This window comes from Podarcis filfolensis, assembly GCF_964270895.1.
Source record: "Podarcis filfolensis genome assembly, chromosome: 7".
Lineage (NCBI taxonomy): Eukaryota > Metazoa > Chordata > Lepidosauria > Squamata > Lacertidae > Podarcis > Podarcis filfolensis.
In genome coordinates this window covers 18,008,172-18,033,922 of record NC_139603.1, presented here as the reverse complement: position 1 = coordinate 18,033,922, position 25,751 = coordinate 18,008,172, and the positions used below count along the sequence as shown (strand labels likewise).

At 42.9% G+C, this 25,751-nt stretch overlaps 1 protein-coding gene and 1 long non-coding RNA gene across 8 annotated transcripts in view; one reads left to right on the top strand and one right to left on the bottom strand.

Moving 5' to 3' along the window:
* Positions 1-25,751, top strand: part of CDH12 (cadherin 12) — a 661,518-nt gene that overhangs the window by 598,968 nt on the left and 36,799 nt on the right. For all 7 annotated transcript variants that reach the window (XM_083623820.1, XM_083623822.1, XM_083623823.1 and 4 more), the window contains one exon: positions 20,894-21,081. In XM_083623820.1, coding sequence (XP_083479946.1) covers positions 20,894-21,081 — 188 coding nt within the window. The remainder of the gene's footprint in view (positions 1-20,893; positions 21,082-25,751) is intronic.
* LOC310767246 overlaps positions 1-25,751 on the bottom strand; it is a 582,601-nt gene that overhangs the window by 556,412 nt on the left and 438 nt on the right. The gene's annotated exons all lie outside the window — the stretch shown is intronic.

The following is a 25,751-nucleotide window of genomic DNA, read 5'->3' as shown; positions in this document are numbered from 1 at the left end:
CCAAGTGCAAAGGGAAAAGAGTGCTAGCCAACACACATGTCAAACACTCATTCTCTATTTTATTTTTATTTTGTTCAGCAGAGATGTCATGGGGTTCTTTCTTTACACTTCCAGGGAACTAATCTTGTAGCTCTGTGGCCGTGAATATAGAGCAGTTTCCTCCTTGGCAATGCATTTGCCCTCAGAAAAACCAACACTTCTACCCCGACTCCCCTTCCGCACGCAGCTCAAGTTGAAAACCTTTCACCTCTATCACATAGAATGTCACAAAAGCCAAATAATAGCTGTCAGCCTTTTTGGGAATAGAGGAGAGTAAGCGAGAGAGAAATTGTGAGATGCAGACTGGGGCAAGGAAGTAATATTGAACGAGAAAATTTGCATGAGCTACGGCAATCATGTCATGGAATGCTTTGCTGAACTGTGGAGGGTTTAATCAGAAGAGACACTTTAGTGGGAAGTAGGGTAACTTTAGGTGTTTTCACCCATAAAATTGATCCCACATAAGAAAGTGCTACAGCTGCAGCTGAACTAGAATAGCTCTGCAGACAGAGGCAAATTTTGCCTACACCAGGACTTACTGGGCTGGGGGGGTTATATTCTCTAATATGTCATATATTTTTCATACTGAAAGGGGCATGAATATAATTTATTGCTTGCTTTTCTCAGTAGATTCCAAATTAATCTCACCTCTGGTTTCTTCAGGTATTTTCTTGTAGGGCCAGTTAAGAGATTGGCCCAAATCATTCTGATTTTCTGACTGTTTTCCTTTGTGGTGGTCCCATCTGCTGAAAAGCAAGTTGGTGTTCAAAGGGAACAATGCTTGTCACTTCAGCAGTTTGGAACATGAGCTTGAGCCATTCTTAGATCTAGGCCAGTGTATGACATCATCAGTGATGACATCTTTAGGAGCATCTTCAGGTCTGAATACTGGGCATCCCATCTCCTGTAGGTTCCTACAATCTCACTGTGACTTCCTATATACCTCATCCTTCTTTTCTTTCCCCAAACTTTCCTGGGGTAGAGCAGCACTGTCGTGACTGAGTGTGTGTGTGTGTGTGTATGTGTGTGTGTGAGAGAGAGAGATGAAGGGGTGTGTTTTGTGTAGCTTCTGGCTTTTGGCCTGTTGTGAAATTAGAGGTGCAAGGCAAATCCATTATTATTTTCACTCCCTAAAGCAAAAGTTGTGTGTTGTAACCTAAGTAAATTGCACTCGGAGCAGAAGCATTTAAATGAATGGACATAGGCTAATCATTTCTGTTAATTTCAGTGGGTCTACTAGGCGTATTTCTGATATTGGCAACAACCTTGTGTATTTGCACTGAATTTCTAAAGCAAGGTTCTGCTTTAGACTCAAGGTGAACTTGGTTATATCCAAACTTGCCTGAAGTGGGGAGGGACCTGGTATCAGAAGAAAATACGATGGTTCAAAACCCTGCCCTCCTGTGCACTCCCCTATGGGGTGGGCTTGTTTGAACAGCTGCACCACCTAGTCAGTTTTGGAGCTGAATGAGATTTATTTCCCCCTCCAGTCAATTTCAATTTTTCTTCCACTTTCCCCTCCCTCATACTATGGAGTTCCCATACTCCCAGGTTCCCATTCCCTAAGATTTCACCCTCAGAGTTCCAGCAGTTGAGCATTTTTCTCCCACTGTCTTTGGTCAAGCGGAGTTGGTTCTCATGTTTCATTTTTGATGTAACAACAGCCCACACATGGAAGTTGTACCGCTTCCATTTCATTCATCTGGGGAACAAATTGTACAACTCAGAGCCCAGATGAAACAAATGAAATCTCACCACATCAGAGAGAGCTCTAGTTTAAAAACTTTCTCTCTGGGGAAAGGAGAAATGTTGAGTCGCCACAGAATATCACCTCCAGTGGAATTGAAAATGAAGGTTTCTCTGCCAGTGAAACTTCCATGGAATTTCAAGGCAAGCTGTAAAGAGTTTTATAAGACAGACTAAACTTATCAGGCATGTTGCACTAATTGAAAATAATCTCTGTTTATAACCATTAAAAATAGTTTTTATATATGCAGCTGTTCTAACTATTTTTATATATGCTAACTGTTTTATATATGTTATATTTTAAGTTGTTTTGGCATGCCTCATGGGAAGGAGTCATACCAGGAGTTGGTGGTTAGAATAATAATAAGGGGTGAGGGAAGGAAGGAATATCAATCTATTTATATTAGCTTGTAGTATTACCACTATGTGCTACAATTAAGTGGTGACTCAGTTCATTCCCCCCCCCACAAGGAAGTCACTTACGTTCAAAGCACCTGTGTGATTTCTGCCTTGCATCCAGCTGTTACGCAGTTTAAATAGCTGCATATGAAATCATTCCGGTTTTTTCTCATTTTATTTTTATTTTATTATGATTATACACCCTTGTGGCTTACATAAGTTAAAATGATAAGTCAAAACAACAACATCAGCAATAAAGTATCACAACCAACAGGGGAGCAGATCCAGATCCAGTGTAACATAGAAAGTAATAGATATAAAAGGCGTATCTTCAATTATCTTCAAAGTGGTGAGCCACCTTAGAGAAAGGAGTTTGAAATACAGGGTGCTAAAGCTTTCCTTACATCCCTTGGATGTTAAGATTGGGGGCCACCCTTGGATACTTGGGAGGGGCAGTCTAGGAGAGGACATTGTCTGTGGAATTCCCTGTCCCAAAAGGTGCCTCTACCACAGGCATGGGCAAACCTGGCCCTCCAGATGTTTTGAGACTACAATTCCCATCATCCCTGACCACTGATCCTGTTAGCTAGGGAAGATGGGAGTTGTAGTCCCCAAACATCTGGAGGGCCGAGTTTGCCTATGCCTGATCTACCACCTTCATTACATAGGTTTTGCTTTTTAAATGATTTTTAAAATTTGATTTTAAATAATATAAATTATGAACAACAATTCAAAGTCTGAATATTGAAATTACTCTGAATCTCCTGACTCCCCCCATCCCTTCCATGATAATATCTACAATTGCATATCAATATTTATCCAATTTTTTATCCTAAATTGTCCATACTTTCTGTTACTTTACAAGTGTGATTAAAATCCTGCCGATGTTTTAACTTGCTTGCAGTGGTCTCATAAGTAAGTCACAAACTTTTCCCATTATTTTTGAAAGTTCTTGTCTTCTTGATTTCTGAGCTTCCCAGTTAATTTTGCCATTTCGGCATAGTCCATCAACTTGGTTTGCCATTCTTCTCTAATCAGGGTTGTTTCTTCCTTTCATCTCTGGGTTTGTAGCATCCATGCGGGTGTTGTCATGTACATTAACAGTCTTTTCTGGTCCTTTGGTATCTTGGTACCTGTAATTCCTAATCAGAAGTCTTCTGGTTTTTTAACATTATATAGGTTTTCTTAGCATACCAGGAAGAAGAGTGGATAAACAGGATCTGCAAAACAAATTAACTCATCAGAGTCAACCTATATAACCAAATCAAATTACGTTTGGCCAGGTGTTCATTAGTAAATGGGGGTGAACAGCATTGCCATAGGCTGAAGATGCACCTATTCACCCAGGTCTTTGATATCTGAGAGACACATATATTAGGATTCACCCTATCCTTCTGATTGAGAATGGTTTTTTAACTGATTTCAATGATGCACTTCATGTTGTTGTAATCCAGCCCGGGAACTTATGATAAAGGGTAAGAAATTCAACCAAATCAATCCACCAATCAATAGATGCTGCACCATCTCCATCTAACTTACCTCTAATGGTTAGTGAAACTCAGAGAAAGGCTCAAAAGGTAATCTTAATAATCAGACAGGTTGATGCAGCCTTTTAAGAAGCTACATCATAAGCCATTTTTGGATGCTAAAGCCTGTTGCACTTTAATCACAATGGTGACACTGTAGACTACTTCCAGACTCTTCCTTACTCCCTCTCCAAATACTGAGAAGGTACCCTTTGGCTTAGGGCTTAGAGCAGTGAAGGAGAGCCTGCAACTCTCCAAATGCTGCTGGACTACAAACACCTACAATGCCCCACCACTGGCCAGAGAATGGGAGAATGGAGTCCAACAACATATGGGAGGGCAGAGGCTCCCTGCCACCCTCTTGGGCATCATTTACCCGTGGCAGCTGCATCACCCCACTTCATGAGTGGGCCAGTCCTGGATGTAAGTACCAAAAAAGGAGCCTTCTGTGGGCATGGTATGGCAGCACCAGAAAGCAAGAACTTAAGAGGGACTCTTAAGAGGAGACTCTTGAGAGTCCCATGGACTGCAAGAAGATCAAACCTATCCATTCTGAAGGAAGTCAGCCCTGAGTGCTCACTGGAAGGACAGATCCTTAAGCTGAGGCTCCAATACTTCGGCCACCTCATGAGAAGAGAAGACTCCCTGGAAAAGACCCTGATGCTGGGAAAGATGGAGGGCACAAGGAGAAGGGGACGACAGAGGACGAGATGGTTGGATAGTGTTCTCGAAGCTACCAGCATGATTTTGACCAAACTGCAGGAGGCACTGGAAGACAGGAGTGCCTGGTGTGCTCTGGTCCATGGGGTCATGAAGAGTCGGACACGACTAAACGACTAAACAACAACAAATCCCATTCACTTTCATTGTGTGACTTGCAACCTGGTGCATAACATTATTTCAAAGGCTTGTTTTCCCTCTGCCAAGCTAATGCAGAGTGGTGGAAACAGCATCACTGCTGATTGGAACTGGTGTAACTTTATGCAAGCATCTTGCATACCAGCTTGCTTTATGCCATCTTCTTGCACATAGAATTCCTCCTCTAGTCTGGGATATGTGAGTTAGGTGAGTTTAGTTAAAAATGTAGACCAGATGAAATTCTATGCCTTCTCTCATTTTGGCATGCCCAGGATGGAACTTGGAGCCTAACGGAGAAATAGTTAAGTATTGAGATTCCCTCTCCTCCATCATTAGGAGCTTGAAACTGTTAGAACAGGGGTCTGCAACCTAAGGCCCATGGGCCGGAACCAACCCGCGGACGTCGTTTGACTGGCGCAGGAGCTGCCCCTGAACTGAGTTGCCCACACACAGGTTGCGCTAAACCAGCGTAGCGCAGCACAGGGACTCACTTCCGCGGCGCTAAAAATCGCATCTGCGCATGCACGATCTGACCCATGGAGGGATCTCCACTGGGCCGATTTGGCCCAGGCCAGATAAACCTTGCTGACCCCTGTGTTAGAAGTTTCTTACATTGCAGAATGGTTGCAATATATGGATTAAATCTACATAGTTAGATCCTAAAATATAATTGCAGATTAATAAATAAATGAATTCATTAAATTCAAATAACTATTAAAATAAATAAAAATGAAATTTCCAGAGATGCTTCTAGATTTGGAATGAGAACTAGCCAAGTCACTCATCTATTTCACTTCTTGTTATTTTTTTTAACACATGGCATCTAACAAGGCATTAGCACAGGGGTGGGGACCTGTGGCTCTGCAGATATCATTAGACTTCAGCTCCCCTAAGCCTCAGCCAGCATGCGTAATGTTCAGGGATGATGAGAGCTCTAGTTCAGGAGCAACTGGATGACCACAAGTTCCCCGTCTCTGCACAGCTGAATCTGACAAGGTCAGAAATAAATCCACCATTTGATAGTTGGGAGAAGGCGACATTCTGTGATCACTTAGAAGGGTTGGAAATTTCTTTAGATCTAAAAAAAACCCCACTGTTGTAAAATGTACTGTGATCAATTCTAGAGCTGCTACAGCTTATTTATAGCTGTTTTAATTCATCTTCTTCAGGAAGAGAAAGATTTACTTACACGTTTAAACAACGGAAGATGTATAATTAACTGAGATAAATGATACATTGTGGAATCATGCAAATTAAGTGAAGAAGTTAATTCATGTTTTGCAGTATTTTTGTTCCATAACTTCTTCATCACCTTATTTCTTCGTGTTGAAAGAGAGGAAATGAAAGCATTTAGCTGTATAATGCCTTTTATGCAATGCAATATATGTCATAGGAATATTTGGATTCAAAGACCCACTAACACACACAAAGGTAAATATCCTACTGAGAGACAAAGATCACAAAGAAGAAAACAATCACTATGAACATTAATTAATTGCATTTTCTGCATTCTAGCTCTAGCAAATCATAGTCCATCTTAACCTAGCAAATCATAGTAGGGAGAGCTTTTCTTGGTTGAAATAATAGAACCCCCATAATTCACCTTTCTTTTATACTGGAAATAGCTAGCAATTCAGGTAAAGAATGGTTTTTCCCAAAAATGATTTCCAAATCAATAAAGATTTTATGGTTTGCCCTGATATCATGTCATGTAAGTGAGTGGTTTGAAATTGTTTGCATAAAAGGAAAATAAATGGAGAACAGGATGGTTTGTGATATTATTAAAAAGATACACAGACTTTTGCCTTTCAGAAGTCCACGAAAACATAAAGGCTTTTTTAAAAAGTCCTATTCTTGCACAGCTCATTTAAAGTTTGGTGGTCTTCATGTAAGAATCTGCTCATACATTAAAGTCAGTTTCTTCTTTCATTGCTGCTGCAGCTGTTGTTAATTTATTAAATTTCTAGGCAACCCTTCCTACTAAAGGAGCTCAGTGAAGTGGAACATGCACTATAGAAAGCCCTGAACTTTTTTGCAGATATGGTTTTCAAACTTTCTTCCCTGAGGGAACTCTTTTTGCATCAACTTCCACCAGATAATATTGCTTGACTTTCAGCCAAAGAAACACTGGATTTGGGGCTTGTGATAGGGCACTGTTAGGGCAAGAGACAGGAGCAAGTCAGCAATAATACACACAGTGCCACCCAAGGTGTGCCTTGGGATAGATGTTTTACTCTCCCACAGTTCAAGCATGTCCACATCTCCCATCTTCTTCCTTCATTGCTTGGTTCCCAGCCTGTCCCCTCCTGTGCCAGGCAGCTTGCCAGCATTTGTGGATGATGACACAGATACTGCCACTCCTACTCTTCACCTATGGACCTAAAATAGACAGATCTGTCAATCATTGGTAGTGGTGGACAAGTTATCCTTCACAGAGGCTTGTCTACTGTTGCTGTTCTATTTATTAAGCAGCTCTTGGTAAGCTACTGAGGAACTCTTGGAGGAACCAGAGCAGCACACAGAAACGCCGTTTACCTTCCCGCCAGAGTGGTACCTATTTATCTACTTGCACTTTGACATGCTTTCAAACTGCTAGGTTGGCAGGAGCAGGGACCGAGCAACGGGAGCTCACCCCATCACAGTGATTCAAACCACCAACCTTCTGATCAGCAAGCCCTAGGCTCAGTGGTTTAATCCACAGCGCCGCCTGGGTCCCAGGGGAAGTAATAGTCTTGCTCTATTCTATCTCGGTCAGACCACAACTGGAATACTGTGTCCAATTTTGGGCACCACAATTTGAGAAGGATATGGACAGGCTGGAACATGTTCAGAAGAGGGCAACCAAGATCATCAAGGGTCTGGAAACCAAACCTTATGAGGAACAGTTGAAGGAGCTGATTATGTTTAGCCTGGAAAAGAGGAGACTGAGAGGAGATATGATAGCCATATTCAAATATCTCAAGAGCAGTCACATGGAAGAGGGAGAAAGTTTGTTTTCTCCTGCTCTGGAGGGTGGGACTCGAACCAATGACTTCAAGTTGCAAGAAAGGAGATTCCAACTAAACATCAGGGGGACGGGACTTTTTGACAGTAAGAGCTGTTCGACAGTAAAACAGTCTCCCTCGAGAGGTTGTGGATTATCCTTCCTTGAAGGTTTTTAAGCAGAGGTTGGATAACCATCTGTCATGGATGCATTAGCTGAGATTCCTGCCTTGTGGGGGGGGGAGGGGAGCATTTAGACTATATGACCCTTGGGGTCCCTTCCAACTCTACAATTTTGTGATTCATAATTGCAGCAGTGGAGTTCTGTATGAAATAATATACATAAGATGTAAGTCAGCACTGGTCGAAAATGCAAAAGCTGACTCATACGTTGTTATTACAAATGAATAAGCTTGGTCGTGTTGACATTCTATAAGCACAGCAAAATAAAAGGCCTGAGGAAGAAATCAGCACCAGACACTTGCCGTTTCTCTGATTTAACACCCCCCACTGCTTTTTTTTATACAACTTTTGAATGAGTCACATTGTAGCACGTACAGTGGCTGAGGAAGCCTCTTGGGCACCTGGGGCGGGGCACCCCGCCCATAGGGACGCGACGCGTGCAGCTTCCCCTAGGGATGCGATGCGCGTGGCACCCGTGACTGCCTACCCCACCCGCTGTCCGCTCGCTGCCTTCCCCCCAGCTGTAGGGCAGCTAAGGCCCCACGCCGTCGCATCCCTATGGGTGTCGTGTGTCCCATTACGTCCCTATCAGTGTGGCGGCAATCTGCCCAGGGGGGATTTTGTCACCCTTTCAGGGATGGCACCCGGAGTGCGCCACCCCACCGCCCAGCCTTTCTCCACCACTGAGCACGCATCAGGCTGTTTGTCTGTCTCATGGTCATTAGCCCCTAAATGATGATTCTTTGTGCGTTGATCACCCCAGATGTACCACACTGTGCACAGATTGCGTTGGACATGTTGTTATAAATTCCCTACTCTATTAGAAATCTGTTGCCACACAAACATTAGATGATCCACAGGAGAGGCAAAAAGTAAAGCAGTGAACTTAATGAAATTTGACATTTTCCCCCAGTCACTGTTGCCATTTGGGTAACTTTGGCTAAGCAAAAGGCAATTTGTGCATGTGTAAATTGCAATGTGTTTCCTTTAAGTAAATCAAGCGTGTGTGACATTTGGATTCAGCTTGCCCTTTCCAATGTTCTCGAATTGACCCTTACCTATGTGACCGCAGCCGTAAATCCGAACTTTGCAGATTATGCTGTTCCCATTGCTTTTCTTTGGTAGAACCAAGGAGCAAAATTCTTCTGACTTATCTCATGCGTGAATACATACCCAGCTCCCTTCTAAAACTTCTCCACAGTTCTCATTGTTAGCTGATGCATCAAAAGTGAAACCTTAACAAAAGTGCATGACTGCAGTTCAGCAAAGCTTAGAGCAGCCCTGGGCAAATTGTTTCCTTCCATTCCAAACAGTCCACTATGATGGGCCCACAAGTAAGTTGGCAAGCATCCCGTTTTTCATGCCTCTCTGAGCTTGCAAAGATCAGGGGTTTGTCAGTAACATGCAAACCCCAGTGCTTTGGGCGTGGTAGGTTTGCCTTAGAGAGAAAATTAGCCAAAGCAGTTGTGTGTGTGCACCTGTATGTGTGCATATATGTTAAGGGGAATACAAGTTGGGCAGTTAATGTGCATAACAACAGACCACTGTTATCTGTAATCTGCCCTTGAAGAAGGAATTTTGAACATTTCCCAGTAAGCATCCATCATCTACAACAGGTCTTGGGGAATGGGCATATTTTGACTGAATTGTATGCATTCTGTGGTCAATGTGCAGAATCTCCAATATGTCATAATCTCTCACTGATCAGTTTGGAAATGGGAAGAAATAGACTTATGGATGAAAGCATGCAAGAGAGACACTGGCCAGAGATTGAGTGATCTCCCCATTCCTATATGTATATGTATGTTTTGTGATACAGGGGGCTGTCTTACAGCTGTGCAAGACGTTGCATTTATCATAACAAAAGTAGACAGGTGTAAATCAGACTTTGACTGTTGAGATCTTGGAAGCTCCCAGGGATGCAGACAGATAATGCTGGAGGGAATTGTAGGGGCCTACTCCTCCACTGTGAATCTCTGCTTATCTTCTATCGTCTTAGCAGCTAATTGTTCATGGGAATTAGGAAGGAAAGAAACAACTGCCAGCTCATTTGTCTTCAGGCATCCTCACTTCTTCTTAGTTCACACTAGGGTGAAGGATGAAGTTCAGTTCTAATATGATGTGCTTGTAACAGTATGCATAATGAAATGCAGGCATCCTTAGAAATTATCATTTCTCCAGTTTTTGCAAAAAAAAAAAGTACAAAAAAAGCATCGGGGGAAATGTGCATAAGAATACCTATATTAAAGAAAATAACATACAAAATGTATCATATGAGAAAAAATGTTGCAAAAATGTGTATATTGGGCAAAACTGCATAAAATGTGAATATTGAAAGAAATGCATATTAATGCAGAAATATGACAAACTAAATTTAAGATTGAAAAAAATAGAATCCGAGAAAAAAAGCAATTCATCTTTGTTCGCATACAGAGACTTCTGAAAGAAAAATTACTTCCTTTCTTTCTGTCACATACTTCTGAGGGTTATGAGGAGGGCTTGTTGGTAACACGACATACTGATGGCAGGAGGGCGACTCCTGTTTCTCTGCCCTACCTTTAAAGCTTTCTGTTCTCAAAACAGTGGCCCTCCTCAAGAACCACGCAGTTTTAAAATGTCAAGGACAAACAAAATTGATTTGCTTCACAGTAGCCTCATGTTCCGTTCATATTGCTCGTTTCATTGGAAGAATATGCAGGTGAAACTCAGGTTAGAGGGCTTTCATTACGATTCCTCTGTGATTATAACATCACCACTGACCTGCTCTCATTTTATACTTTGTCCTTTTGGTCTTTCTCGTCGCTTCAGCTTTCCCTTTCCTGTTGCAGATAGTCCTGTTACATTTGTTGTATCCAGATCAGGTCTGCACACAGAGCTGAGCACAGCTGTGTATGTTGTTCCATGCTTAGCACTGCAAAAAGGAAATGGACGAAAGGTACCCACCTTGGGAGGTTGCCAAACACCTGGCAATCAACCAACAAGTGATTGTTGTGTGCTGTTCAGCTTACTAGGTTGTTATTTGCATAGAACATATGGTTCATAAAAAACCAAGGTCTCATGGTATTGTAACATTGTGCTTTCATACCGTGGGACATTTTTGATGGTGAAATGCAGAGGAGAACGTAGAGTGAATAGATCAGTGTTAGGTAAACTCCACCTGAGTGGTCAGGGATGATGAGAATTGCACTCTATCAGCATCTGAAGGGCTTCAGGTTCCTTATCTCTGCAATAAATCCACACACAGTTCACCACATAGTGAAGCCACTGTAGGATAACATCATCACATAACCAGTTCACTACATGGCCTAAATTTATTGGTGCCATTGCAAAGCTTGCTGAGAATTAGGATAGTGTACTGGAGCTCAGAGGGACGTGGGTGGCGCTGTGGGTTAAACCACAGAGCCTAGGACTTGCCGATCGAAAGGTCGGTGGTTCGAATCCCCACGACGGGGTGAGCTGCCGTTGCTCGGTCCCAGCTCCTGCCAACCTAGCAGTTCAAAAGCACATCAAAGTGCAAGTAAATAAATAGGTACCGCTCCGGCGGGAAGGTAAATGGCGTTTCCGTGCACTGCTTTGGTTCTCCAGAAGCAGCTTAGTCATGCTGGCCATATGACCCGGAAGCTGTAGGCTGGCTCCCTCGGCCAATAAAGCAAGATGAGCGCCACAACCCCAGAGTCGGTCACGACTGGATGTAATGGTCAGGGGTCCATTTACCTTTACTAGAGCTCAGCATCCTGCCTCAGCCATGAAGTATGTTGAGCAGTCTTGAATTTTAGTATCTCTAAGTTAAAATTACCTTGCAGAGTTGCTATGAGGGGAAAGCATAAGATGAATCATAAACCCTTGAGATACTTTGTGGAAAATTAGAATTGCCACTGAATTTTCCCTGGGGCAACAGCTGAAGAAAATTAAAGATTCTTCCTCAGGTGAAACATCCATTATTATAAGAAAATAATTGGGAAAACACTTCATTAACATTTCACAGGAGGTGTCTACATTTCTGGGGTGGATCAAAATGTGATTTATAAATGTGGTTTGAATTGTAAACACAGTGAATATGATAAAGTCACATGGTCTCTTTATCTTTTGCCAACTAGTCTGTATTCTCAGTACACCAGTTTTGATCACACAAACTGCTTCCATAAAAACAAAGCCCTGATGGATCAGGCCGAAGATCCATCTATCAGGACTGGAGTACAACAGCATTCTCCCCTGTTATGATTCCCAGCAACTGTATACAGTTCTGTAGTGTGTCATGTACTGAAGACAACAATCCCCTTGGTCACCAAAGCTAATAATGCAAGACAGAGGATGGATCTACACTCATGGTTTTTAATGTCAAGGAAGGGTTAAGGAATGGTTTTGATAACATAGATGGACTCCTGGCATCCTACTTTTTATGTTCATAATGCATTATTACCTTGTCTTTTTTATTACTTAATTTTTAATCATTTTATGCTGCTATATCGGTGAAACACTGCTTATATGTTCCTCTATAGGGGTTTTTTTTTTTAATGGGATGTGAGTGGCGCTGTAGGTTAAACCACAGAGCCTAGGACTTGCTGATCAGAAGGTCAGTGGTTCGAATCCCCACGACGGGGTGAGCTCCTGTTGCTCAGTCCCACTGCCAACCTAGCAGTTTGAAAGCACGTCAAAGTGCAAGTAGATAAATAGGTACCGCTCCAGCAGGAAGGTAAACGGTGTTTCCATGTGCTGCTCTGGTTCGCCAGAAGCGGTTTAGTCTTGCTGGCCTCATGACCCGGAAGCTGTACGCTGACTCCCTCGGCCAATAAAGCGAGATGAGCGCCGCAACCCCAGAGTCGGTCAAAACTGGACCTTATGGTCAGGGGTCCCTTTACCTTTATAGGGTTTTTATCTTTTTTTACTGCATTCAAAGTCCCCACGCCCACAATGGTATTCAAGGGACAGTGTTCAAAGGACACAGAGGGAGGGAGGGAAGATTAAAATGTGACGCCAGAGCAACCAGCGACCAGCAGGGAAAGAAACAGCATTTGGGAAAATGGTGTGGCTGGGTATTGCTTACATTTGATGGGGGGGGGGGGACCAAGGTAAAAAACATTTTAATTAACAAGAATGCCCTGCAAGGTTTCAGTACAACATATCTAATATTGTTCTATTATGAGGAAATAACATTAAACAGGTCAGTGTAGCTCCAACCAGAGAGACTGAATTGACAATAAATTTGAACAAAGGAAGATGAACACATGCTTTGAAAGGCAGCTGCATGCTTTTTAATTTGTTCTCCTCTTACATCCCCCCTGCCCCATTTTTAGTCAAAGGGAAATAGCAAAGTGGATTTAACATTTTACCCTTCAGTTGAGTGAAAACATGCATTGTTTGTTTTCATTACTTCCCTTAACAGCATGCTGCCAAGGTAAGAGCCATTAAGATGTTCCATATGTTACTGAGGTACCATTACTGAAGGATGGTGGCAGCCTAATTACACAGTACATCATTGGAAATCTGAGTTTGGCAGGAGCTGAAGAATCCTTCAGAGTTTCAGATTAATCCAAATGACCCTGGCTTTTATTGCTGCTGAATTTCTGGAAATGCAACAGAATGCCAAGTTGCTGTAAATAAAACACTGCAGCCTAAACAATTTGAAATAAGTAATATACAACTGCCTTGACTCACATATTCCCTTCATTGTAGAGCCAGCCATATTTCTTAAAACAGAAAACAAGCTCCTCATTGACTGGGATGTTTTGCAACTTTGTAAGTGAAGAAAAGGGACAACCAGTATTAGAAATTCACCCATTGTTTTATGCTGACCTAGACCACGAAAATAAGGCACCAAAGCCCTTCTCAAATACACAAATTTAACAATGTCTTGTGCAATATCTGTTCAATCAAGCCCAGCCCAACCCACCAGCCATGTACACGGGCCTTGACAAATTTCTTGTTACTGTTCCCTACCTGGGATTGCAAAAATGGGAGTGCTGTCAAGTGGTTGGCAGGCCAGATGGCATGGTTGGTGGACCTAGTCAGAAGCTATACATATTTGATTTATGAACAAGTAAAAGAAATCTAGAGGGCTAGATTTGCTATTGAAACCTACAATAACATACCCTGCAACATTTCTCCAATGAAAATAGGGATGTCCTAAGGAAAAGCCGGATCAAATCAGAAACTGGGATGGCTTCTGTAAATCTGGGACTGAAAAATAGGGATACTTGAAGGGTCTATATTATAATAATATAATCGTAAACCTGTTTTCTGATGGCTTCCCATCTACACCACTCTATCTAGCCCTGTTTTAGGTCCTTTTGGGTGTCAAAAATGAATTCAGTCTCCAAGTCGGTACTGCCATTTCTTGCCTCTGAAAAATGACATTTTCTGCCTCTGGTTTGTCACAGTTGAAAGAAGCAACTGTATTTGAGGTCAGGAAACAGGAATGAAGGAAAGAGATGGCTTCCCTCCTACTATTTTCCCATTCCCTCACAGTCTACATAAAAGCAGAATGTGTGTATATCTGTGTGTGTGGCTCTGTGTCACTCTATTCATGTATGTGTCAAATTGTGTGTCTGAATATGTGTGTTTCTGCCTGTTTCCCTGCCCTGTGTGTGTGTGTGTGCGCGCATCTGTACAAACCTTGGGCTGGGGGGAAAAGGTAGCCACTCCTGTTTTATAGTATCCTACTTTTCACCAATTGAATTAAATGGGTTTCTATGTAGTTTTTCTCCCATCCAAGCACTGTCCAGAAATAGGCCTTCCTATTTGTTTGCATGCACGCTCCAATTTGAAATGCTCTTCTATAGGTAGTTTATAGCTGTAGCAAGGTTTTAGGCCATGTGCTTTTATACCATATGTGGACACTGCAAAATCAGACGCACCTCTTTCTGAACTGAATATATTTACTTAGCCTTGGTATGAATGGAATCAGGCCAATGGGCCTAACAAACCGGGAAACCCTCATTCCAGCATGATTAATTTCTAGAGAAACCAAGCTCACAGGAAGCATCCCTCTCCGCTGCCTGCGTCAAGAACCTCTCTTGAAGTACAAAAGGGGGTGTGGGAAATGACTTCACTAAAATTGATTAGCACAAAATCCCTGACTTCTGTTTTTGATGAAAAGTTAAAATTATAGCTTCCTCTGAAATGATTAAGGAAAATGTTGAGGACATTCTTCTTCCTCGGTAGAATACGAGTGCCTTGTAGCAGTGGGAGCCATTCTGTCAAAATTATGAAGCTGTTAAAATTCTTGCAACAGACTCAGGCAGTGAGAACTTCTAGCAGCGAAATGGCTTTATTCCAGTCCAGTTGTTTTAGCTATGTCTAATGAACGTGCTGTGTAGAAAACAATGTGAAATGCTTGGGTGTGAAAGACACTGTGGTGTATGAACATCCACACACCAACTTTTTGTAGACAGCTGTTTGCTGCTACACTATTGCAAGTGCAGCCCCCAGTGTAAAAATAAAATGCTTCTGGTTTCAGGGTTATCTGTAGATACTGAAGGGCCTATGACCAGACTAGGCATTGGAACCTTGCAGAATAGCAAACAGATACAGAGCTATCGACTGGTGATATTTCAGCATAATCCTTTTTGGTGTTAGATGAACTTGAGGTGATGCAACTTTGTCAAAAGCTGTGTTGAACCACATTTGCTCTACATGATTCAACAGATATTACCTGAACAGCTGATGTAATGGGAATAGCATTTAATGGCTTGGGGTGTTTCATGGTTGATGCTTGCCCAAAACAAAACAACCAGGACATGGCTGCAAATCTAAAACGCTCAAATGCCCATTTCCCCCCAGTTTATATTTAATGTATTTATTTATTAAATTTGTGTTTCACCTTTAAAATCAGAACTGGAAGGAAAAAATAGTTTTGGCGTGGCTATTAGGATAGGGATTGTATAGTGCCCTAATGTGCTATATTAATGGTATGGATGCAGGTGGCGCTGTGGTCTAAACCACTGAGCCTCTTGGGCTTGCTGATCAGAAGGCCGTTCGTTCGAATCCCTGCAATGGTATGAGCTCCCGTTGCTCTGTCCCAGCTCCTGCCAACCTAGGAGCTCGAAAGCATGCCAGTGTAAGTAGATAAATAGGTACCACTGTGGCATGAAGGTAAAGGGCATTTCTGTGCACTCTGGTTTCCGTCACAGTGTTCTGTTGCACCAGAAGCGGTTTAGTCATGCTGGCCACATGACCCGGAAAGCTGTCTGTGGACAAACACCAGCTCACTCGACCTGAAAGCAAGAAGAGCGCCGCAATCCCATAGTCGCCTTTGACTGGACTTAACCATCCAGGAGTCGCTTACCTTTACCTTTTTACATATATTAATGGTAGCAGCATGCATTACAACTACAGTGGCGCCTGATAGAGATGTTCAAGCGCACCTGACGGAAATGAAATATCTGCGCCAACAGATGGTGGAACGCAATTTCCGTCTGCAGGAGGAAGTGTTTTGCTTCATAATGATAAACAGCTTAAATCGGACTTACAAAACGGTTGCCAGTCAGCTTGGTTCCCTTCCGGCGAACGATTTGACCGCGGAGAGGGTGTCTGCCGTTGTTTTGAATGAACACGACAGGCTTGCTGCACTGGAGGTGAAGGACAGGGGGAGGGAGGAACGGAGTTCTAATTCCCCCACTGATGTTGCTACTGGAGAGAATGCTGCAGCTTTGAACGTTGTCCGATGTTACAATTGTGGACAGGCTGGGCATCTTCAGCAGAGCTGCAAGAAGCCACGCCAGCCAAAAGGAGCTAAGGGCCACTCAGCAAAGCCTGAGGCAGCAGGTAAAGGTCATACCAAGTCTTCGGTGAAACCTGCAAAGGCCCTGATGGCGAAAGGAACCACGCCAGAAGTTGGAAACTCTTTTATAATCGATACGGGCTGTAATTTTCATATGTCCCCACACAAGGCGCTCTTTTCAACGTTTAAGAAGCAAAGCTTCGCTGTGAAACAAGCCAACGGTCAGGAGCTGGAGGCGACTGGGATTGGAACTGTGTATCTTAAGAGTCTGAACCTGACTATACACAATGTTTACTTGGTTCCTGAATTGAAGTTCAATCTGCTGAGTGTTTCGCAGATTGCAAAGAAAGGACTGAAACTGTCCTATGATGATAAGAGCTGCAAGATCTTCATAGATGGAGAGTTGTATCTTTCTGCCAGAGAGAAAGATGGACTGTATTTGTTGACTTTTGAGCAAAGTGATTACATGGAATGTAATTCTGAGTCTAACTTGATTTCTCTTGCAGGTGTGACCAAAACGAGCGCCAAGAAGGTGGCCAGGGTCGACAGAGCGTTTCAGCGGGTGTATGCTGATGTGATTGGTCCTCTAGAACCATCTAGAGGCAATGCAAGATTTTATCTTGTGTGTGTGGATCATTTCTCTAACTTTGTCTGGGTTTATGTGTTAAAGAGGCCACAGGAAGCCTTGGAAAGGTTTCAGGAGTTTTGTGACAAGGTTAAAGATATGCATGATGCTAACATTGATTGTCTTTTGACAGATGAGAAGCAGATTTTTCTTTTACAGGATTTCCAGAGGTTCCTGCAGAAGAAAGGGATAAGACACAAGGTTGCTGTTTCAGCGGAAGCGTGGAACAGGGGTGTCTGTGTACGGGTGAACAAAGAATTGCAAAAGGGGATGAATGCGCAATTGCTTAGTTCACATCTGCCACATGAGTTCTGGGCGGAGTCACTCATGTCGTTTAGTTATGCGTGGGTGAGAAAGGTTTCAAAAGAGTTGGGAAGTTCTCCTTTTGAGAAACTGTTCCAGAGAAAACCTTCTGTTGCCCATTTCAAGGTTTTTGGGTCTCATGTGAGGACAGAAGCTCCAGGTGGAGTAAAGAATGCCAGAGGCATTTTTGTGGGATATGAAAAGGGTCTTTACAGAGTAATTTTGTCTGAATCTGGTCAGGTGATTCTCACAAAATTTCTAGAGAATGCTCCTGAACAGGAGAGAGTGATAGTACACACATTTCCCACAGAGGACGATTCAGATGATGATGATGGTTTCACAGATTACAGTGGTACTGAGAGTGACAGTGATAGCTCAGAGAGCTCAGTTGTCACAGTCATTGAGAGGAAATCTCACACAATGGATAGACCTTCACAGGTGAAGGATGAACCACTGTTTACTATTGGAACTGGTTCTCCTAAGAGTCCTGAGACTGAACCAGTGAGCAGAGAGGATCAGCACCTCATACGCAGGTCTGAGAGAGTCACAAAGGGTGAACCACCCAAAAGGTACTCAGAAGAGTTTGCTAACTTAGCTGTTGCATGTGTTGCTGTTGTAAACAACCGGAAACAGGTTGGAGCTGTGTCTAAGTCAGAGACAAAGACACAACAGAGAGTTGCTAGCCAAGGTAATGTAGATGCACTCATTCCTTGGAAGCCAGACAACCAGAGAGGTACACTGGGGAAACCAGTGGCGGGTAGTTCCAAGGGTGGAACTGAAACAACAGGGGAGTGTTATGTGTATAACAACTGTTTGTTTTCTTCTCTGGATCACGCTTTGCTTGCCGCAACACGCATTGATTCTTTTGGGGGAGGTTGTTACGAAAAAGGAGCAATGCTGCTGAGTGCTCCAGGTGGCTGGAAAGCCAAACAGGATGTTGATGTTATGGGACTGTACCGTGGGAACAAGGGACAGTCTATTATGTGCACTGAGCACCGGATGTTAGCTCAGAGTGTCACATGACCCTGTACCAGAAGTACATGGGTGGAGTTATTCTCTCTCTGCTATTGCTGTAAAGAGAGTGCAGACATGTTTTCTCTGCACTGCTGGAAAGACAGAAATAAATGCATGTAAATACATTTCTGTCTGTCTCTCTCCCCTCCCTGGGGATAGCAGGGAAGAGGGAGGAGGAGTGGTTGTGTTCTTCTCACGTTTGAGAAGGATCGGCCGATAGAGATCTGGCCTTGTCTTGCCGGGAGCCGAGACGGGGGAGATCAACAAGGAATCCAAGCCGGGCACCTGGAGAGTGGCCAATTCCTCTGACTGATAAGGCTTGAGATCCCAACACTTTTCACCAATTGAATTAAATGGGTTTCTATGTAGTTTTTCTCCCATCCAAGCACTGTCCAGAAATAGGCCTTCCTATTTGTTTGCATGCACGCTCCAGTTTGAAATGCTCTTCTATAGGTAGTTTATAGCTGTAGCAAGGTTTTAGGCCATGTGCTTTTATACCATATGTGGACACTGCAAAATCAGACGCACCTCTTTCCCTGATTTTTTGACACTAGAGATGTATCTTTTTAAGACCCACTTTATTTCTGTAATTTCAAGTAGTTTAAAACTGTTTTTAATATTGTATGATACTGTGTTCCAGTGCTAATACTGTATTTTAATTGTTGTAACCCATCCTGGGTCCTTAGGGTGAAGGATGGGTAACAGCAATAATAGTCAAGAGAGCTGAACTTTCTGAACTGAATATATTTACTTAGCCTTGGTATGAATGGAATCAGGCCAACGGGCCTAACAAACCGGGAAACCCTCATTCCAGCATGATTAATTTCTAGAGAAACCAAGCTCACAGGAAGCATCCCTCTCCGCTGCCTGCGTCAAGAACCTCTCTTGAAGTACAAAAGGGGGTGTGGGAAATGACTTCACTAAAATTGATTAGCACAAAATCCCTGACTTCTGTTTTTGATGAAAAGTTAAAATTATAGCTTCCTCTGAAATGATTAAGGAAAATGTTGAGGACATTCTTCTTCCTCGGTAGAATACGAGTGCCTTGTAGCAGTGGGAGCCATTCTGTCAAAATTATGAAGCTGTTAAAATTCTTGCAACAGACTCAGGCAGTGAGAACTTCTAGCAGCGAAATGGCTTTATTCCAGTCCAGTTGTTTTAGCTATGTCTAATGAACGTGCTGTGTAGAAAACAATGTGAAATGCTTTGGTGTGAAAGACACTGTGGTGTATGAACATCCACACACCAACTTTTTGTAGACAGCTGTTTGCTGCTACACTATTGCAAGTGCAGCCCCCAGTGTAAAAATAAAATGCTTCTGGTTTCAGGGGTATCTGTAGATACTGAAGGGCCTATGACCAGACTAGGCATTGGAACCTTGCAGAATAGCAAACAGATACAGAGCTATCGACTGGTGATATTTCAGCATAATCCTTTTTGGTGTTAGATGAACTTGAGGTGATGCAACTTTGTCAAAAGCTGTGTTGAACCACATTTGCTCTACATGATTCAACAGATATTACCTGAACAGCTGATGTAATGGGAATAGCATTTAATGGCTTGGGGTGTTTCATGGTTGATGCTTGCCCAAAACAAAACAACCAGGACATGGCTGCAAATCTCAAACGCTCAAATGCCCATTTCCCCCCAGTTTATATTTAATGTATTTATTTATTAAATTTGTGTTTCACCTTTAAAATCAGAACTGGAAGGAAAAAATAGTTTTGGCATGGCTATTAGGATAGGGATTGTATAGTGCCCTAATGTGCTATATTAATGGTATGGATGCAGGTGGCGCTGTGGTCTAAACCACTGAGCCTCTTGGGCTTGCTGATCAGAAGGCCGTTCATTCGAATCCCTGCGATGGTATGAGCTCCTGTTGCTCTGTCCCAGCTCCTGCCAACCTAGGAGCTCGAAAGCATGCCAGTGTAAGTAGATAAATAGGTACCACTGTGGCATGAAGGTAAAGGGCATTTCTGTGCACTCTGGTTTCCGTCACAGTGTTCTGTTGCACTAGAAGCGGTTTAGTCATGCTGGCCACATGACCCGGAAAGCTGTCTGTGGACAAACACCAGCTCACTCGACCTGAAAGCAAGAAGAGCGCCGCAATCCCATAGTCGCCTTTGACTGGACTTAACCATCCAGGAGTCCCTTACCTTTAGCTTTTTACATATATTAATGGTAGCAGCATGCATTACAACTACAGTGGTACCTCGGGTTAAGTACTTAATTCGTTCCGGAGGTCCGTTCTTAACCTGAAACTGTTCTTAACCTGAAGCACCACTTTAGCTAATGGTGCCTCCTGCTGCTGTCGTGCCTCCGGAGCACGATTTCTGTTCTCATCCTGAAGCAAAGTTCTTAACCTGAAGCACTATTTCAGGGTTAGCAGAGTCTGTAACCTGAAGCGTATGTAACCTGAAGCGTATGTAACCCGAGGTACCACTGTATCTGTAATTTGCCAAGATTTCAGCTGAATAACGGATTATCGATTTTCCATAGGTATCTTCCACCTGAAAGTACCTGAAACATCTCTCATTGGTTCAGCCATTGGAAGAATCAGAGCGGTTGATCCTGACTCTGGGAAAAATGCAGAAATTGAATATACTATTGTTCCGGGAGATGGAGGGAACTTGTTTGACATCGGCACAGATGAGAACACACAAGAAGGAGTCATCAAGCTGAAAAAGGTATTTCTTTTATTATTATTGTTATTTATTGAATTTACATTCTGCCCTATACCCGGAGGTCTCAGGGCGGTTCACAGAACAAAATCAAAATATAAAACCGCAAAATATATAATCAAAATACAAACAACCACCCAATAACCCCTCTCCCCTTGGAGGTAGATAATGGTTAACCTCAAAATTACTTCCCACAGTTAAATAGGTTGAAATCTTCCAAATGTTTAGGTCACGAACTGCCTCCCTTCATAGCACCTAACCCGAAAGAGAAACAAACACCATCAATAGAAGAGGGCAGCAACATGGTGTCCATGGTCAACCATTCTGTCAAGTGTGTTAGGCAAGAGAGATCAGTTTAGATTTCTTGTTAACCGGTCATTTTTTGTTATTCTCCCTTTGCCATTTCCCCAATATACAGGACTCTAAAATTCTGCATTAGCTTGTGGGTTGTTGTTGTTTTTTAAGTCCTTGTGAAAATTTGTCAGCATTTTAGTGTGTACCGTATTTTTCGCCCTATAGGACGCACCGGCCCATAGGACGCACCTAGTTTTTTTGGGGGGAAATCGAGGAAAAAATTTTTATTTCCCCCCCAGGTTTGCGCAGCCATCCCCAAGCTAGAAGAGGGAGACGGAGCGCTCCGTCTCCCTCTTCTGCCTTCAGGGACAGCCTCTCTAGCCTCCGTGGGGCAGCGGCTTGCCCCGCTGTCCCCCGAGCTTGTGGGGCTGGCAGGGGGGGAGAAGCAAGCTTGCTTCTCCCCCCCGCCAGCCTCCAGATCAGGTCGGGGAATAACAGGGTGGCAGCGCTCCGCCTCCCTGCTATCCCCCGAGCTTTTGGGCTGCAGGCTGCTGCCCACAAGCCTTGCGAGCCCGTGGGACCTCCCGCCGGGCTTGCAAGACTTGCGGATAGCTTCCTGAAGCCTGCATTCGCCCCATAGGACACACACACATTTCCCCTTCATTTTTGGAGGGGAAAAAGTGCGTCCTATAGGGCGAAAAATACGGTAGTTCTCCTGATATACACATTATTTTTCTTTATAAAAACCAATTTCCCCTAGCATAATGTATTCTAATGTTATTTTCACTCAAATATGCATCTGAATGCAGGCTTTATGCTAATACGTGCATTTTATTTGGCTGAATAGCTGCATTACAAAATTCAGCAAAGTGTAAGGTTTGAGGGATAACTGTGTTTTGAGTTGCACATTCTTTTTGGAATTGTAAATTATGTGCATACACATTAAAATAAGTATGGAACTGGATTCCTTCCCCTGCCCCCTCCACATCCCTGTCCTCAGCCCTGTTTTTATATTTACCTGGCACCAAGCTGTCAGTCCAGCCCTATTGGAATCTTCCAATGGATAAACTTGTAGCTATGTAATCCCGCTGAAGGGCAAAGAGTCCATTGTATCTTCTAGCCAGGAAGCTGCTCTCTCCTGTGGTTTTCAAAAGCAAGTACATTTTCAGCTCAAATCAATCACTCTCTATAGTAACTAAGAGCTTGCGGCATTTCGTTTGACTTTTGCAAGTGGGCCGTAAAGCTCTGAAGGAACAGAAATGGTGTTTTAAAAACAAAAGCAAAATTAGTAGCCATAAAAGTTTTAGTACTTCACATGATTGTGTGCCCAGTCTTTTCAGTGAGAGTATGGACCAAAAATGGACAAGAGACCAGTCCTACACCATTCACACAAATAGAAATTGCATTAATAACTTGTAGAAGACAAGATGTAAACACATACCCTCCAGTGTTTCTCAGGTGAAAATAGGGACATCATTTTCTACATCAAGAAGCTTCTCCTGCGTTTGATCTTGCTGCACATGTATACATCTGTCACCTTGATCCAATTGAAACCTCTCAGCCTAGCCTACCTCGCAGGATTTTTACAAAGAAAAAGTGTGCAAGGGAAAGGATCATGTACAAACCTTCCACTGGTAAATAGAATGAAATAAAATTTTAGCTATAAGCTGCCTCAAGTCCCTGTCAAGGGAAAAAGCGAGTAATAATAATACTGTTGTACCTCGGTTTATGAACTTAATCCGTTCCGGAGGTCCGTTCGTAAACCAAAACTGTTCTTAAACTGAGGCGCGCTTTCCCTAATGAGGCTTCCCACCGCCGGTGCCCTTCCACCATTCAGATTCCGTTCTTAGACCAAGGTAAAATTCGCAAACCAAGACACTACTTCCGGTGTTGCGGAGTTCGTAAACCAAATCGTTCGTAAATAGGGCTGTTCTTAAACCGAGGTACCACTGTAATAGGAAACTGTGAGAAAGATCAGGAACATAGGTAAAGGTAAAGGGTAAAGGGACCCCTGACAATTAGGTCCAGTCATGGCCGACTCTGGGGTTGCAGCATTCATCTTGTTTTATTGGCCAAGCGAGCCAGCGTTCAGCTTCTGGGTCATGTGGCCAGCATGACTAAGCCGCTTCTGGCGAATCAGAGCAGTGCACAGAAACGCCGTTTACCTTCCCGCCAGAGCGGTACCTATTTATCTACTTGCACTTTGATGTGCTTTCGAACTGCTAGGTGGACAGGAGCTGGGACCGAGCAACGGGAGGTAACGCCGTCATGGGGATTCGAACTGCCAACCTTCTGATTGGCAAGTCTTAGGCTCTGTGGTTTATCCCACAGCTCCACCCACCAGAGAATAAATCCACCAGAGAATAAATCCTGTTGAACTCAGTGGGACTTAATTCTGAGTAAAATTGCTTAGGATTGCAGTGTAAGGCTGCACAGTCTTTACCCAGTTAACTGGGAATAAGCTCCATTGAATACAGTGGGACTAACATCTAAGTGTGCAAGTGTGAGGCTCCATTTACAATAAAGGAGTAAACATTAAAGTGTTCCCTAAGAATTGCTGGCTGCTGAAGCATTGCATTCAAAGAATTTAAAGTGTAGCATCTTTCCTAGTTTGGCCATGGGAGCTTATAATTAGGAAGCAGGGCCCACAGCAAATATGTGGACTCAATGCATAGGTGTTTGTTGGAAGCTGTTTCTCATATAGTTGTAGAAATGTCAGTCTCATCAGTGCAATGCCTTCCTTCTTGCAACGTTTTTTAAAAAATGCTCCATACACATCAGAAGGCAATCCATACAAATCATTTCCATTTTTCAACAGCTAACACGCCAGAAAAGTAAAGGCAACAAACTGGGCCTATAAAACTACCTGCCGGTCTGTGCAGCTACTTAAGATATGAATATTGCTTGGCCTTTGGAACTCTTGTTTTCTTGGTGACACACACCAAGTCTGTCTGCCTGACAGCAATGACTGGAGTTTCTTAAGAGAATAGTTAAGGAGGTGTGAACTGAAAGCAAGCTTTACCTAGCCAGCAGAAGGTCGGTGCCCCGCTGGAACAAATAGCTCTAGAAATGGGGGAGCAATTTGGTAGCTTTGAATTCCAGAGTGAATTTGCCTGATCCATACCTCCTGGACCAATATGAGGATGAGATATGAGCCCACTTCAAAACCCTAACTCCTGTCAGAATCCATTATGAAGTAGCACACTATTTATTTCTTTTTCCACACATACCTGGAGCTGCTGGCATGCACAGTTCCTGCCACATGGGTTGAAACTCTACCTGCAATTCTCCTCAGGCAGAGCAAGATATGAAGACATGCTCCTACTCTCAGGGAGTGCTCCAAATAGGCTTCCAAGGAGATTGAATAAAAGAAAACACGGCTGTCATGTGGTTTTCTTTTTTCCTCTCTCTACCACTTAGCACATTTTCTACTCATATGGCGGAAACCATGCACAGACACTGCTGCAGGTGACTAGTGTCTTTTAAAAGAAAGAAAAAAGAGGATTTAGATTTAGATTTAGATAAATTTATTGTCATTGTCCGTATATACACAGTATACACAACAACGAAAATCAAACAACCCCCCAAAGACCGGGTTCACATACACATTTACACGTATCTCCAACACTCTCATCCTATCAGACATAATCTATAAAACATAACATAATCCAGAATATAACATAACCTATTTAAAGGCATAACATAACCTAAAACCTATCTCATTCCTTCCTACTCCCTGCTTGCTATTTCTTGCAACTGGCCCTGAGATCATTATTTAGTGCAATCAGAGCTCTTGGATAGAAACTATTCAGAAGGCGTGTGGTTCGTGTTTTCATTGTCCTATATCTTCTGCCCGAAGGCAACAGTTCAAAGAAGTTGTGAGCAGGATGGGTGGGATCTCTCAGGATATTGTGTGACTTCTTCAAAGTGCGAGACGTGAAGATCTCATCCAGGGTTGGTAGTTGGAGCCCAATAACATTCTGGGCAATTTTAATTATTCTCTGTAAAGCTTTTTTATCCGTTTCGGAGCTGCTCCCATACCACGATAATACACTATAGGTTAAGACACTCTCGATGGTACTGTGATAATAGGACAGAAGTAGGTGCTGAGATAGATTCAGTCCCCTGAGCATTCTCAGGAAATACAACCTCCCCTGCACCTTCCTCACAACCATATTAATATTTGCAGTCCATGAGAGGTCCTCAGAGATATAAATGCCCAGGTATTTAAAACTACCAACCCTCTCCACCTCCTCGCCATTTATGTACAATGGTAAAAGTACACTTTTCTTTCTCCTAAAGTCAATTATGAGTTCTTTGGTTTTTTTGGTGTTAAGCATAAGATTGTTTTCTTTACACCATTGAATTAACCCCTGTACTTC